The 15,878-nt window shown below is 40.1% G+C and overlaps 1 protein-coding gene and 1 long non-coding RNA gene across 2 annotated transcripts in view; one reads left to right on the top strand and one right to left on the bottom strand.

The window, feature by feature from the left end:
• Positions 1–1,241: 1,241 nt before the first annotated feature.
• Positions 1,242–15,878, bottom strand: part of LOC123499504 (neural proliferation differentiation and control protein 1-like) — a 240,356-nt gene continuing 225,719 nt past the window's right edge. The window contains exons 6-8 of the mRNA XM_045247557.1: positions 7,102–7,263; positions 6,489–6,591; positions 1,242–5,788 (exon numbers count right to left, since the gene is read on the bottom strand). Of these exons, the coding sequence (XP_045103492.1) occupies positions 5,675–5,788; positions 6,489–6,591; positions 7,102–7,263 (379 nt within the window). The 3' untranslated portion in view covers positions 1,242–5,674. The remainder of the gene's footprint in view (positions 5,789–6,488; positions 6,592–7,101; positions 7,264–15,878) is intronic.
• LOC123499506 overlaps positions 12,819–15,878 on the top strand; it is a 68,638-nt gene continuing 65,578 nt past the window's right edge. Inside the window, exon 1 of the long non-coding RNA XR_006673002.1 lies at positions 12,819–13,091. This is a non-coding gene — a long non-coding RNA (uncharacterized LOC123499506). The remainder of the gene's footprint in view (positions 13,092–15,878) is intronic.

Consider the following 15,878-nt stretch of genomic DNA (forward strand, 5'->3'; position numbering starts at 1 on the left):
CAAGATGTTCCAAAGTTCTCAACAGGAAATATGATGATCTATCTGAGAGGACAAGTTATCTTTTCATTGTGGTATTGTATCAACTTACTTTACGTATTTACAGTTAAGTGGTTGATTCCTATTGATCAGTAATTTTGTGATCCTTCATTGTTGTTTGTCAATGCATGTCTTACACACAATCCAAATTGGCTTTGCATTAATTGTAACTTACAATAATTTTGATTACTTGTGGAATAAGTCCTCTACAATCGGCTCCAGAACTCATCAAGAATTACGAGATAATAGTCCCAATGAAACTTTTGTTCCCTCACCTTGACTCGTGAGCTGGTTAAGTAAAGATCAACTTTGATGATTGATTTCATATTCAGAATGAAATGTGAAAAAAAAGCTAGTGCAAAGTCTGTCTGATGTGTCGTCGCGGTGCCCAGACTAGTGTGTTCACACTTCACAGTGCTTTCTTGAAGTTGCCTGAGGGTACTTGTCTGGTAACTCACCGTGCCATATCTTTACATGGAAGTGTATACCCAGGTAGGCGACACGACATCTCCTGTCTATACTGTAGATGGAACGATAACTTTGCCTCTAATATGGGTCTCTGAACCCCCATCTCCTCCAATCCTGTATCCCAATATTTTTACTTCCATTCTTACCTCTCGTATATCCATGATGATCTCACTAATAACCCCTCTGACCCTTGAAAAGAACAATTATGAGAGAACAAAGCCTCATAGGTGGAAGAGGTAAATTTCAGGGTGTTGGTGCTCCTCTCTTGGGGGATCGGCAGTTGGTAGGATTGTCATCGTCAAGCAGACCTGGAATTGCATCCAAGACCAAGCTGTGTGTGTGTGTGTGTGTGTGTGTGTGCTTTTGGCGTTTCATGCGTTTGTTTGTATAAATGGACGTTTTATGCATTTCAAGTTTTATTCTGTTTTAAGCCATTTACAAGTTCTTATAGAAAACATTTTGATGGACCATACCTTCCAAGTCCTCCTGTAACTGTAATGTTTGGTTGTGGTCAATATCTATTTATTTATCTATCTATCTATTTATCTATCTGTCTATCTGTGTGTGTGTGTGTGTGTGTGTGTGTGTGTGTGTGTGTGTGTGTGTGTGTGTGTGTGTGTGTGTGTGTGTGTGTGTGTGTGTGTGTGTGTGTGTGTGTGTGTGTGTGTGTGTGTGTGTTCCAATACTAAGTTCTGTTGTTTGATAAAAGTAGAAAAAAAAGGATAAAATAAACAGCATTGGCGGAGCAGAAAGTTAGTTTATTTGCCATACAGTCTGATGAGGGACTACAGTGGTACCTATTGAGACTCTGTGGTCAACGTGTCCGTCCTTCTGGTAGTGGTGTTCTGGGGCGATCTAGCCAAGGTTCACTAATCATATGCTGGCAAAGAGAAGTGACTGTCTTGACCCGGGTTATCATGACAAGTTGTGCTGCTCAGCGTTTCCCTCTGCTACTAGCTATTTGAGGTAACTTGTATAATGTGTAAATGTTGTGTGGATATCCAAAGAGGCAAAACGGCGTAGGCATTAATTTTTCTACTTTGCTGTTTTACTGAGAGATTGTGTTATTAAGAGAAGATACGAAGTTTTACAGAATATGTAAGCAACACCTAGTTATTAGTTTCTCGCGCTTTTTTTCTGATACGACAGTACGTACAAATGCAGGCTGTGAAGTACAAATTCTGTCAAAATATAATATACTCATCTCCAACGAAACCAACGTGAGTGAAAAAAAAGACCTGCAAGTTTTCTTCTAAAATTTATTAGTCCGTAGAATGTACTCATTTTAACCGACCTTACGAGCCAAACTAGTATTCCCTGATAGGATGGTCGTGAGTGCTAACTTCTGGTAGCTGGTAGTGTACGTAGTACATTGGGGCAAAAGTGGTGGTTTCGTCAGGACCGACCGCGGCGAGCCAGCCTGAGGGTCTCTGGCCGCGAGAGGGAGAGCTGGGAGCCGTCAAGAGGCAGACCAACGTGACAGTCGAATCTTAGGTACTTTGTAATTTGATATAAAAATTCTCCTTTAATACAGGCACAAATATTGACTCATTTATTCAAAAGAAAAACACGTATTTTCTTTTAAACAGTGTGCAACATTCAGCGTTCATATTGACTACAGCTGCAGTGACTAAGACGACTGAAGAAAGACAGGGCCAAGACCGACTGGCAGCGGAGTCTGTCTCGGGTGGTCAGTTCCCAGCTCAGTGGCTTTTCCTTCAGTATACAATCTAATACAGCAAAAATATACTTGTTTCCAGCAAGCTAACTAGGCTCTCCTTAATGCTAAATCACACCACACTAAGTACTGTATGTATATATTTCTATAGATATATTTGCTTTATAATACTGAACATAGACTGTAAGGAACAATTAAGGCATGCAATATTTTGTGAGTGCATATATATATATATATATATATATATATATATATATATATATATATATATATATATATATATATATATATATATATATATATATATATATATATATATATATATATATATATATATATATATATATATACTTTTATAGAGTTCATCTAAACGTAACACAACATTGATCCTATGTAAAATGGCTCAGTAATGATTATATAAACTTATATTATTTACTCCAGTATACTCCACTAATAATTTATCTCAATGAACGTAATTAAATATTTTTGACTTATGAACAATACAGTACGGGGACGTAGTATTTCTCGTGATATTGACCCATTTTTCCTATTTTAAAGAATATTATAATTTAGACAACTATCTTTACTGTAGCGAATACACGTTAACATTTTATTGTCACTGCCTCAACCTCGGTGGCCTGCGGGAGGTGGGTGGTGACAGCGTACAGGGAAGGCTTTGGGGGAGAGCAACTCAACTTTGGCAAGCGTGAGGAGGATGTGCTGAGAACATACAGTGTGTGGTGACGTTCAAATGTGTGTGCTCTAGCTATAAGAACGAGAGAGAGAGAGAGAGAGAGAGAGAGAGAGAGAGAGAGAGAGAGAGAGAGAGAGAGAGAGAGAGAGAGAGAGAGAGACGTAAAAGTTGATATGCTATCACTGAAGACACTTATCAAGCGAGTGCTTTACCTTCTAGACTAGAGGAAAAAGTAGCCATATCACTGAATACCTCTTGTTGTGTGTGACAAAGTGTGTGTTTGTGTGTGTGTGTGTGTGTGTGTGTGTGTGTGTGTGTGTGTGTGTGTTCGGACATACTTATGACCGTAAAGCAATAAATCACCACGTCAGAGAGAGAGAGAGAGAGAGAGAGAGAGAGAGAGAGAGAGAGAGAGAGAGAGAGAGAGAGAGAAATTAGCATCCCTCGTTATTGTTTACCACCGAATGTCTATATTTCCTCCATAAAGTTTTTCTCTGACAAACTACCACTATTTGGGTATGTTGAGGAGAGGGAAGACTCACGAAAAAATAAACTCAGTAATCTGGTGTTTAAAAAAATATCAATAATTTAGCGTAGCAGTTAGTACAGTGGCGAGTGCGCTTGTTTCAGAAATCTGTGAGTGAGGGCATTTGTCTTAAACTAATCAATCGTGGCTGTACAATCACGCATCGATAAGAAAATACAAGGAGAGCTAATTTATTTTCTTCACTAAACTTATATGTAATTCAAGGGGACAAACTATATATCCATTTTTTTTCTTTCATATATATATTTTTTTCCTTTTCTTTAGTTGAAGGCATACGTAGACAAGGCTTCGGGAACAGAGCATCTACGAAATAGTCAGTTTAGCTAATATAGACACGCATAACTATGAATAACGGTTATGTATGGTACGTATATGAAGTCGATCAAGTTATGTGTGTGTATATGTATGAGAAACAAAAAAAAAGTATACTATAATGAGATAGGCCTATATGACTAGGGTTAAATAAGAAGTTAAGCTCTGAGGATGGTACAGTTACAAAGGATTAAATAGGAGGGATGAGGATATGGCTTTTAACTTCTTTACACTAAGGAGACACAATCCTGCCGGAGCTACGTGTGTGTATGTAGTGGTAAATGCGGGAACTTGTAGAGGCAGCGAGCTTTTGAACGTTACTGGGGACTCAACAATGCTGCTGCGAGATTGGGGCTGATTGGAAGTGAAATTTTTCAGTATAAGAGTCACGACAGAAAATCGAGAGTGGCTGTTGATATCATTATTAGCATTATTTTTTCTCTTAATGTGTGTACATGTTATGGGTAGAAAAGAGAGATCTGTTAGCGGTTTATAGACTTCTAAATATTTCACCTTTTATTATTATACATAATATATATATATATATATATATATATATATATATATATATATATATATATATATATATATATATCTTTTTTTTTTTTGCTTTCCCTCTCGTGGTAAGTGAACAAGTAATAATACTGTCTCGTGTTTGGCATGATGGTGGATTTTGTGTAGCATGTACGGGATTAATCTACGTAAGATGAGGAGGCTCTTAGCTGTATATGTAACTTTCCTACCCCAAAAGTGTCACACCATCTATCTAGACTCACTATCAAAATCTCTGGTAAATTCATCATCGTCTTCATCTTCATCATCTTCATCCTACATTTGTACTAAACGATGAAAGGTTTGCCAAGTTTAGTAATGTAAAAGAAAACGAAGGAAAAAGAAGAATAAGGAGAAAAATTCTTCCTCATTTTGGAACATTGACAATATTGGTAAATGACAGGATCCGTGCAGCGTTTTCGTTAAGGTCTTGCGTATCCATTTATCCATTTTATCGATCTTCTGATGGTTTGCGATCAATATGATAAATGGCCGGCGGCTCCACGTGACTTGCTCCGTTAAGTGACCAACAGAAAGTACAAGACAGAATAATCTTTACCGGTAACTGTGCTTTGGCTAACTGATCTCTTCCTTATCATAGATTTTTTTGTTACTCTCTAACGGGATTTCTGTAGATGTAAAGGTTAAAGAATTTATTAGAAACGCATCTTTTCTGTCACATTCTTTCTGCTTTCCTTTTCTTGATCTAAATTAATTTCAGTAGGTGTGAAAGTAAAAATATTTATAGAAACTATTTTTGTATGCATCAATGATCTTTTCTTGTTTTCTAGAGAATCTATGCAAATGTAAAAAGTGACTAATTTGTAGAAACTGATAGCAAGCTCTTATCAACACGTATTCTGCTAGTTTGTATATATTTGTTTTCTCTGCCTTGTCTTGTAAGAGTTTTTAGGAAAGGAAGAGTGATGCTGATAATTTTTTTTTTTTTTCGACATTGTACACAGCTGTATTTTTTCTAAACTTGCAAAAAAAAGGATCCAGTGTCCCGTGAGCCGAGAGTTGTGCGGGTTGATCTTTTCTGGAATCTATGCAGGCATTCACAGGTAGTGTGTGTGTATGTAGGTGCATGTATTCGTGTATGTGTGCGTATGTGTAGCAGGATGTACAACTCTCTCCTTACATGTTCCTGTTGTGTTTATGTTCCTTTTATCGAATTACAAGCTTGTTTTATTATGATGACATTTTCCCACACGGCTCATACAATGACAAGACTGCTGCACATCACAATACGTCTTGTGTTACATCAATGTACGCCAGACACTTCTTGTAAGTTCACTCTGCCTCATAATTTACTGTAGCATTCATTTTCCTATTTACGGGGATAAATCAAACTCGTCAGCCACTTGAGCCTTGCAGTTCATGTCATTCACTTGTTACTCTTGTCTTCCTCGTGGTCCTGCTCTGTCTCCTTCCTGATGGAGGGCGTAGCCGGTGTTGGGTCGTCGTGGAAGAGCGGGTTCTTCACCTCCATCTCTCCAGTCTGCGAAGAAATATTGTCTCGTCAATAACTATGTAATTATTAAAACAATTGACCGGTCCACCCAGTCACGTCCTTCTATCTCTATATTTCTATTTTTCTTCTGAATTTCTTCCTGTCTCTCTACCCCTTTTCCTGTACCCTACCCTCCATTAGACAGACAGAGAGAGAGAGAGAGAGAGAGAGAGAGAGAGAGAGAGAGAGAGAGAGAGAGAGAGAGAGAGAGAGAGAGAGAGAGAGAGAGACAGAGATGAATAAAATCACTCTTATCTTGATAATGTAAACAGATGACGTAAGAACATTATAAAAATAACCAATTATCGCCTCATGTTCTTCAGAGATAGAGAGAAGAAAAAGATTGGAAGGGAACGAATCTACGTTTCATTACAAAGAGATCAGTACTTAACATCAAACTCAAAAACAAGTATTCTTATTTAGTGAAGAACACACACACACACACACACACACACACACACACACACACACACACACACACACACACACACAAACAAACAAACAAACAACACACACACACACACACACACACACACACACACACACACACACACACACACACACACACACACACACACACACACACACAAACAAACACACACATACACACACAAACAAACAAACAAACAAACACACACACACCCACACACACACACACACACGCACACACACACACACACACACTCACCGGGGCCAGGCCGGGACATTCATATACCGTGTACTCGTTCTCTTCACCCTCTTCCTCGGAGTCCACGTCAGAGGTGGACCCATGACGCTCCCCTCCCGAGGATCTGCGGGGAGGAGGCAGCCTTAGCATGGCACAAGAACATAAGAGTATAAGAAAGTCAGGGAAGATGCAATTAGCCATCAACACTTTACGTGGCACTTTCTGTGTTAAACATGCTTGCCTGTTTTCCCTATCTTATAAAGTTGTCTTCTTTTAAGGTCCCCCCCAATGACTCAGCAATAACAATCTGATAACTGAGTCTATTGAACTACCGCTTTATTTGAGAATCAATGTTTTTTCCTCCATTCTTTTTCATATCGAAGTCCCTTTTCTTCTCCAATCCTGATTACTCAACTCAAGAATTTTGTTTGTTACTCTTGTAGTATCCTATTATTTCACTATAAGAACTCTATCAGATCTATTCTTCATTTACGCCTTTCTGGGAATAAAAAGAAAACATCATCTCGTATATGTATGGGATGCAATTAAAAAATGATACCATGACTTCCTCTATGCTGGCTTCAAATACAATCGCATATAAGCATGATGTTTATATAGTGCTGCTGAGTCTTACTTTTCGAGAGCGATCATCTGCTGCTTCTGATGCTGATAGTGGTACATGTGGGCGGACTGGGCGAGCTTGCGGTCTCCGGAGGGCGACATATCCTTGTTAGGTCCTGTCACACCGTATGCCGGGTATTCCGCGTCCTGAGCCGCCCTGTGACTCTTGTTTAGCCTGGGGGAGAAGGGAAAGCAGTGTTAGGAAGGGAAAGAAGGCTCACAGATGGTTATTCGTGTGATAGATGACTAAGAGGAAGTTTATGAAATACCTGTGATTATGGTGTGTTTACATTTAATATATGTTTATAGATCGTCCCACGCTCATACACACACACACACACACACACTCTCTCTCTCTCTCTCTCTCTACACACACACACACACACACACACACACACACACACACACACACGCACTCTCTCTCTCTCTCTCTCTCTCTCTCTCTTACCATTTATCTAGAAATTTCTATACATATATAACTGCTCGAGGTGGGAAAGGAATTATTTTCATCAAAATCTCAAAAACAGCGCCATCTAGAAGTGCAGGTTCTCCCTAACTAGGAACCTCCCCGCACATCCTTTTCTTTTACGGGGCAGTCAGTCAGTCCGTGTTCGGCTGGTTGCGGGCTGTGTTGTGCTGTGTTACGTCCAATGTAATATTTATCGATTTACTTTATTTTCTAGACGTTTTTGGGGTACATAGCGATTCAGGAACGAGGTAAGTGTTTCCTGGATGTTGGGTAATCTTGGCAGTGATGATGTAAATGGAGGAAGGGAATCTTTAAGCAATATAATGAGTGACGTATCCAGCGAACTTGTGAAGGATAGGACGGAGCAGAGTTAGGTTGGCGGTGACCCTTTCTCATGCTATTTCTACAAGGTCTTTTGCAATTTCTTTACCGTGTTTCTGCTTCAGAATATCTGTGTGCAAATTGTTGCTAAGTTACCTGGCGTCGTTCCTCTCATTCCTAACCCCCTCCCCTGGTCCTCTACTGTTGCCCTCTCGTCCGTTTCGTAATGGCCTCGTCCAGTCTCTCGAAATATAATTTTTTGTTAGTGAGTTCATCTCGCTGTTGGCTTATGAACCATTCCAAGTTGAATGACAGTGGTTTATCTTTATTACTTCTTTTGCTGTCGTTAATGCAAGAAAAATTTGTAAGGTATTTGAGGTTCATTCAATGCTTGTTTCCTCGCTGTCACAAGACAGTCCACGCCCTCCCTTGACCTGAAGAGTACGTCCTTCTTCCTGCTTATAAACAACACCCAGTGACACTAACAAGACTGCAGCGCTCCCCAGTTCATAGGATACGTACCCTTTGCCCTTCCGACCAGAGAGAGAGAGAGAGAGAGAGAGAGAGAGAGAGAGAGAGAGAGAGAGAGAGAGAGAGAGAGAGAGAGAGAGAGAGTTTCGACACCATCTGTGCCTGGCTACATGTGTATTACTTCTCTATCAATGCATACGCTCTTTCTCGTCCTTACAATACGACGTCGCAACTATTAGCTTTCTGCCATGCCGCCTCGACTCTGCCCACACACACACACACACACACACACACACACAGCGCGAGTTTCATCTTCTATTGCCACCTATAAAAGTCCCCACGTGTGCGCGTTTACGTAGTACTGAGGGAAACTTGGGAATGAAATGAGAGGGGGAAGCGAGACAGGAACTAGATGGTGAAGACTAGATAAGTGCTATTAGTTTGCCTTGTGGGGGTGTGGACTAGATAGGTCATGGGCAGTGGCAAAGATGTGTGGCTTTCTGATAGGCTTTCTGATTCATAGAGATTGCCAATGATTCCTCCTTTTTCTTAAACTCTTCTTTTCTCTTTCGCTTCGCACTAACCCTCTCAACCTAGTCACCAGGTTAAACAAGCACGATATGTTACTTTAACTTATGTGACGATGTTTCAAAGCGACCTAATTGAAACTATATAAACACGCACCAAGAAAAAGAAAACTCTAATCTTTCCTTATTTCTTTTTACGTTTTCTGTCACTCCTTTTCTTTCAAGATACTACGAGCTAAGATTAAAGTGCTAATTCCGGTTCCTCCTTGTTATCCTCCGGTACACATTTCACTCTCATCACTGACACCTCTTTCCCTAAATCTCTTCTTCGCTCGACCCTTTCTCGCCTCGCCCGGCCAAACTTATCTCGACATAAATACTTTTTGTTCATAGTCCCCCGGGAAGGAGATGGCTCAGCCTCAGTCATCTGGCGAGCGGATCTCTTAAGTCCCTGGATGATGGTTGGCCCCCTCGGCAACACTGATTATGAGCAGGAAAGCCCGAGGGAGGAAAGGGACAAAACTGGAGGTAGGGACGGGAAAACAAGGCAGATGGAAGAACAAGAAAAGTAGATAGAACAAGAGAGAGAGAGAGAGAGAGAGAGAGAGAGAGAGAGAGAGAGAGAGAGAGAGAGAGAGAGAGAGAGAAAGACGTGGAATGTTGAAAAGTTTAGTGGAAAAAGTAAGGCATCTGATAAGGAAAGGAGAGAGAGAGAGAGAGAGAGAGAGAGAGAGAGAGAGAGAGAGAGAGAGAGAGAGAGAGAGAGAGAGAGAGAGAGAGACGTGGAATGTTGAAAAGTTTAGTGGAAAAGTAAGGCATCTGATAAGGAAAGGAGAGAGAGAGAGAGAGAGAGAGAGAGAGAGAGAGAGAGAGAGAGAGAGAGAGAGAGACAAAGCAGTAGATAAGTGACTGCATGATAAGATAACTTCAACAAGAGACTCGCAAAGAAGCACATCAGCATCATCAACAACAGTAACAACAACAACAACAACATCAACAGAACTATTATGAGATGAAAAACAAAAGAATAATAAGAAAAAAAAGAGTTATGATAAATAACGAAAAAAAACAACAACAAAAACAACTTATAACTCTTTCATTTCCACTTGGTTCACCTTTCCTTATAATTTGAAAGACTCAGATCCATCTTTACATATTCTACAACCATATACAACCTTTAGACTAGAAAAGAAAATTGTAAAACGTATTCTTCTTCATCGCTTCCTTTCTTGTTGATGCTTATAAAGATTTCACTTATTGCTTTTGGTGATGCTCAATGCTTCGTGTCGCCGTGAAAGGGCTAAAGCAAGAAAATAAGAAAGTCTCATGATATCCGCTGAAGGTTTCCGAAGATAATTTTGACGCAGTATCGTTTCAGAAAAAAAAAAAGTAATTGAATGATAGATAATAAAGAGATAAGGGAAAAGAATCATTTGGAAAGAATTCACATGGAGGGCAAACAGATTCATTATACGCGTCGGTACTTAATTCCCTCTTTTAATTCTTTCTTCTCCTCACTCCTACGATTCTTCTTCCTCAGTTTGCTTAATTCTTTTGTTTTCTTTCATTTCTCCATTACGTTACATTATTCGGCAATGGCGCCTTTGTATGCTTCTTTTGTTTCTCCTGCTTTTGCTTCCTCTTTCTTGTCTTTCTCCTCGTTGTTTATTGCTTTTTTTTTATTGTCCTGCATTCTCCTCATTATCTTTGCACTAAGTCTTTTGCTCTTGCTATTGCTCTTGTTCCTGTTTCTTTTCTTCCTCTTCCTCTCTTTTCTCCATCTCTATGAAAAGACTCTTACATCCTCACAGTGCTAAACTTCCGCGAACTATTTTAATATCGGTGGGACAAACCTGGTGGTCTATTGGTTCCATCTCACTCACGTCACCCATTCCACCTTCCCTTTCAAGTGATTACGCTGGACCCTTACTGCCTCCCCGCCCGCCTGCCTGCCTGTTTGTTGCCCCGTGTACCCATGTGTCTGTTTGCTGTCTAGTGTGCATGTATGTCTGTGTATGTTTGTATGCTGTAGGTTTATATTTGTTGAGGTAATTGTGTCTCCTTTCATTATCTGTTTGAGTGTTTGGTTGTTTGAGTGTCTCTGTCTGTGTTTCTGTTTGTCTGTCTGTCTATGTTTCTGTTTGTGTATGTAAGAGAGAGAGAGAGAGAGAGAGAGAGAGAGAGAGAGAGAGAGAGAGAGAGAGAGAGAGAGAGAGAGAGAGAGAGAGAGAGAGAGAGAGAGAGAGAGAGAGAGAGAGAGAGAGAGAGATAGATAGAGAGAGATAGATAGAGAGAGAGAGAGAGAGAGAGAGAGAGAGAGAGAGAGAGAGAGAGAGAGAGAGAGAGAGAGAGAGAGAGAGAGAGAGAGAGAGAGAGATGAACCACATACCTGCCTCAGAACTAATGAATACTTGTGCTCTCATTAACAAAAATTCTAGCCAGGTATGACACTTCATTACTCTCTGTGGCTTCTCCTGACACCTCATAAATCTACCTCTTCCAAGGACGTTATTTTGCTGCTCAATGAGGAAGGCAGGGCTGGAGGGCGAGGGCGAGGGAAGACAGAGAAAGGCAAAGGAAAATGGGGAGTGAGGGGAGAAGAATAGGCAGTATTGGGATCAGGGAGAGAACAGAGAAAAGGGAGGAAAGGAAGAACGGGAAGGGGGACTATTTGTTTTGGCAGAAAGGATGGAAAGGGTTGAGTGCTCTTGGTGTTTGTTTAACAGGAGTTCTTGTGGTGTTTTAGATGTTTAGTGTCTGGTTTCTACTACTACTACTACTACTACTACTACTACTACTACTACTACTCACCACCATCCCCCTATCTTCTCTTCTCTATTCTCTTCTCGTCACCCGGCAAACATCACCTGTTCCAAAGTCCTCTGTGTCCTGCTGCCCTTGTCCTCTCCTACACACCTTTACCGTTCCTTCACAGCTTCTAAACCGTTCCCTTCTTGACCTTTAAAAAGAAAAGTCCTCGTCGAGCCTCGAGTTTCAGGTCAAAAATGCACAAAAGTTTGCTGAAGGAGATTAGTAATGTTTCCCGACGACAGTTAAACTCTTGGGGGAAAAATAGAGAGTCGAGAAGTGGAAAGTGTTAGAAAGGACTTTCGTTTCTACAAAGTGAGACAGCGAGTCCGTGTCGTTGCCCGGCAGTAACGAGTGAGAGTGAGAATGGGAGTGGGAGAGAGAGAGAGAGTATGAGAATGAATGGGGGTGGAGGATGAAAGGTCAAAGTATTAAGTTTATGTTTCCTCTCCAACGTCAGTTTTCAAGTAACACTCATTCCTCAGAAATTCTAAGGATTATGTTGTTCATTAGTTGCATCATCAGCCCAAGCGGTGATTGTTTTAATGTTCACGGCAGGGCATAAGACTGCATATTTTTTTTTAATCTTTACTGCCACTGAAACACTGCTACATAACAGTTTGCACGTATCATCGCTGAAATTGTGTCACTCCCAAACACTGGACTGGCTCACATTTGGCAGCGGAGGGCAGGTGTGTGTTGGCAAGTTAATGATCTGCCAACGTCACTTCAGCCTCACTTCAGGTTTTGTTCAAATATTAACATTACGAAGCTGGATAGTGTGTGTGTGTGTGTGTGTGTGTGTGTGTGTGTGTGTGTGATTAATTAATTGAGTAATTAGTCTTAATCCAGGCCTGCTATTACGCTGCATTTTGCGCTGATGGCAGGGCTGTGCTGGCAGGGGTGATGGCACAACACCTTTATACGTCAGGGCCACGATACACGCCTCCATCCTGCTCTAATTTACCAATATTGCAAAGTTAGGGATAATGGTTTAGGTGCTTCGAACCACAGAGCGACACGCGAAAAAACGAAAAAATAAACAAACCGAGCTCGTTCTGCTTCGCGCCACTATCTCGCGCAGCGCTGAGTGCCCGCCGCCACCAGCCCGAGTCGCTGGCTACATGCCGACTGTGTGCGTGAGGTAACTTGAATTCGAAGGAATATATTTTTTTTACTTGGAAATAATATCCAACTCTGATAAAATAAACTGAAGTATTCCCTCAAGGTGACGATAGAGCTGACTGTGTTGAAATAACACTCGAATGTGCTGCTCTAAGGCAGACCGACGAGGGAAGAAATTTAGAGATTTTTTTTCTCTTATTTTACAAGAAATGTTCACTTGTTAGAGGAATACAATGGGATTCCATCCAGAGGCCAGCCTTACAACGCCTGGATATATTAATAGTGAGTATTGAAATAATGTATATTCTTAGTTTACTTGTCATGATCTATATTAGAAGTGTAATCCTAATCTAATATTACAATTGAAACAATCTTTGCGTTGATATCATGATGTATGAGTTTCGTTTTTTCATTTCTTTATATAATACATATATATTGCTCAATCACTTACGATTTTTAGCATATCACAGTATTCCAGGATTAACAAGGATTGCAAAATAAATGTTATCACAAAAAAAAAAAAAGAAGCAACACTGCCGAGAAAGTTTAGCATTATTGTATTGAAAACAGATGGTGAAATGAATAAAAAAGTCATAATATTTGAAAACAATAAAAAACTCGCAGTTCAGGTATATTGGAAAACGTAAAGAAAAAGAAAGAACATCTAGAATAAATAGGCAGTCATGCTATTGAAAATGTAAAAATGAGTGAAAAACACTGGAACGAAACCATAGTTTCACTTGAAATGGAAGTGAAGAGAAATGAAAATGTAGTGACTGATAATTCTTTTATTTCATGTAAGAGTAATGAAAATAATGAAGAACAAAGTAGCGTACTGGTGTAAAAAACAAACAGATAAGTAAGTAAATGGCTAAAAAATAGAACATGGCATGGCAATAGACAAAACTATAGTGCTTCTAAAATTTCAGTTACTTATTTGTCACTTATAGAAAATTGATAATAAATGATTCTAACATAAGTAGAACGCGCTCCTACATAAATAAACAGAGAAACATGGCGTTTAGTTTGACCTTGGATACGGAGTCCATTAGCTTTTCCCTCACAAATGATATTACTGAGAATACTGAATAAATGAACACCATAATTGTCATTTGGATAAGAATGAGTGTAAAGTATAACAAATGAAATCATCGCAACTATTATGCTCCAATTAACTCCCACGATAAAAACACGTAACTTTTTAATTTTTCATGATAATTATGCTGATTATAAATGCAGCTTGGAAAGAATTGACAATTGCAAGCACTTACTGTTTACTCTCTAATTAGCATTTGATAGATGCGACCCTGACTACTGGGAAGCCTTTGTCCTGCGGGGAATCATGGAGGCTGGTGGTGGTGATGACGATGATGGTGAAGATAATGACGACGACGATGCTGATGATAATGACGATGATATAAATCTTGACTGTGGTAATGGTAATGATCTAACAAGACACTTCTCAAATCTTGGTTAATTCTTTCTGAGCTGTATTGGAGTAGGGATCTTCAGTGAGTCATTCTTTTATATATATTTTGGTGAGATAAAACAAATATACAAAATAATAGACAAACGATCATATCAATATCAGGCTAATTGTCTTAACTAGTCTAATTATCGCCGCAAATCATAGGAGAGTTACGATTAATCAATGTGAGGAAACGACAAAGATCTGGCAAGAAAGGAAAAAAGACAAAGGATATTATGAAACAATGATTAAAAAAAAAAACCACGGTAATGATAATGACGATGCTGCTGATTGTTATAACGATGACGATAACAGCCAATCAAATGTAACGGTCTTTATAACAATCCCTGCTGCAAATTAACGTAGAAATAAGATACACGAATACGATAAAGTAAGTCTGTCAGTAAGAGAAAAAATAATAATAAACAACAGAATATGAAAACACACACGACGAACATTGAGATAAAAAGAATAATAATAAAAAAAGAAAGAGAGCAGGATATTAAGGGGGAGTCGAGAGAGGCGCCCTTGAACCTCTGCACCTTTGTCAGTGATGTCCTACACGACCCAAACTGCTTAATTGTACGCCGGTGGTCACGCCTCGACGCGGCTCTCGCTCTAACACTGACTGGCACACTAATTGTAGGGTACGTGTTCGGAAGCGCGTGCCACTTTCCCTCGCCGTGTTTCTCTTTCCTCCTCCTGTTTCTCTTCCTCCTTTTCTTCCTTCTTCGTCACTACCTCCTCATTCTTTCTCTTCTTTTTCTTTTGAGTGATCGCGATAAATGTGTTCCAAATTATCATTCTCTTCTTCTTCTTCTTCTTCTTCTTCTTCTTCTTCTTCTTCTTCTTCTTCTTCTTCTTCTTCTTCTTCTTCTTTTCTTCTTTTCTTCTTCTTCTTCTTTTCTTCTTCTTTATTGATATCACTCTTGTTATTTCTCCACTTAGAGGACATACACCATACTATCTTTTTCCTCTTACGTGGGCAGCATCAAGATCTTATGGAGTGAACCCTTGACTCGCCTGTTCAGCCTCAACCCCAAAATCTGAACATTATGTCACTAGCAGAGGGAAGGGAAGGCGAGGCAGGGCTCCTTAGAACTTGAGAGGAACGGGGTAAGGGAAATGGAGCAGGAGACATAGGTATTGGAAGTCGCGAGGGATAATATGATGATCGAAGCAGCAAACAGGACGATTGGTTACCTGGCAAGGGATCGTGTATTGGCAGGGGAGTGGTGGCAAGGAGGGAAGAGACAAGGCGGTGGCATCGGTGAGGAAGGAGCAGGGCGGTGGCAGGGTAAAGAATATCAGCGGAGGCAGCGTGGTGGCAGTGGAGATAGTCCCTTAAAGTATCGGGTATTGGTAGAAGATACGTGTAGGGCAACGATAAGGTATTGGATGCGTGGCTATACACTAATATTGACTTAGGTTAGGTGTGAGTGTATGGCGCTGGGAAGTAGAGAGAGATAGGAAATATAGAATGGTGGTGAGGTATTGGGTATATTTTTAGATGGTGCTGGGAGGGAAAGTGACGCGGTGCTCGTGATTAATTGCGATTCAAGGTCTTGGCCGCGGAGACAAGGCTGGGTTAGCAGGAGCTG

The sequence above is a fragment of the Portunus trituberculatus genome, chromosome 50, assembly GCF_017591435.1.
Source record: "Portunus trituberculatus isolate SZX2019 chromosome 50, ASM1759143v1, whole genome shotgun sequence".
In the NCBI taxonomy this organism is placed as follows: Eukaryota; Metazoa; Arthropoda; class Malacostraca; order Decapoda; family Portunidae; genus Portunus; species Portunus trituberculatus.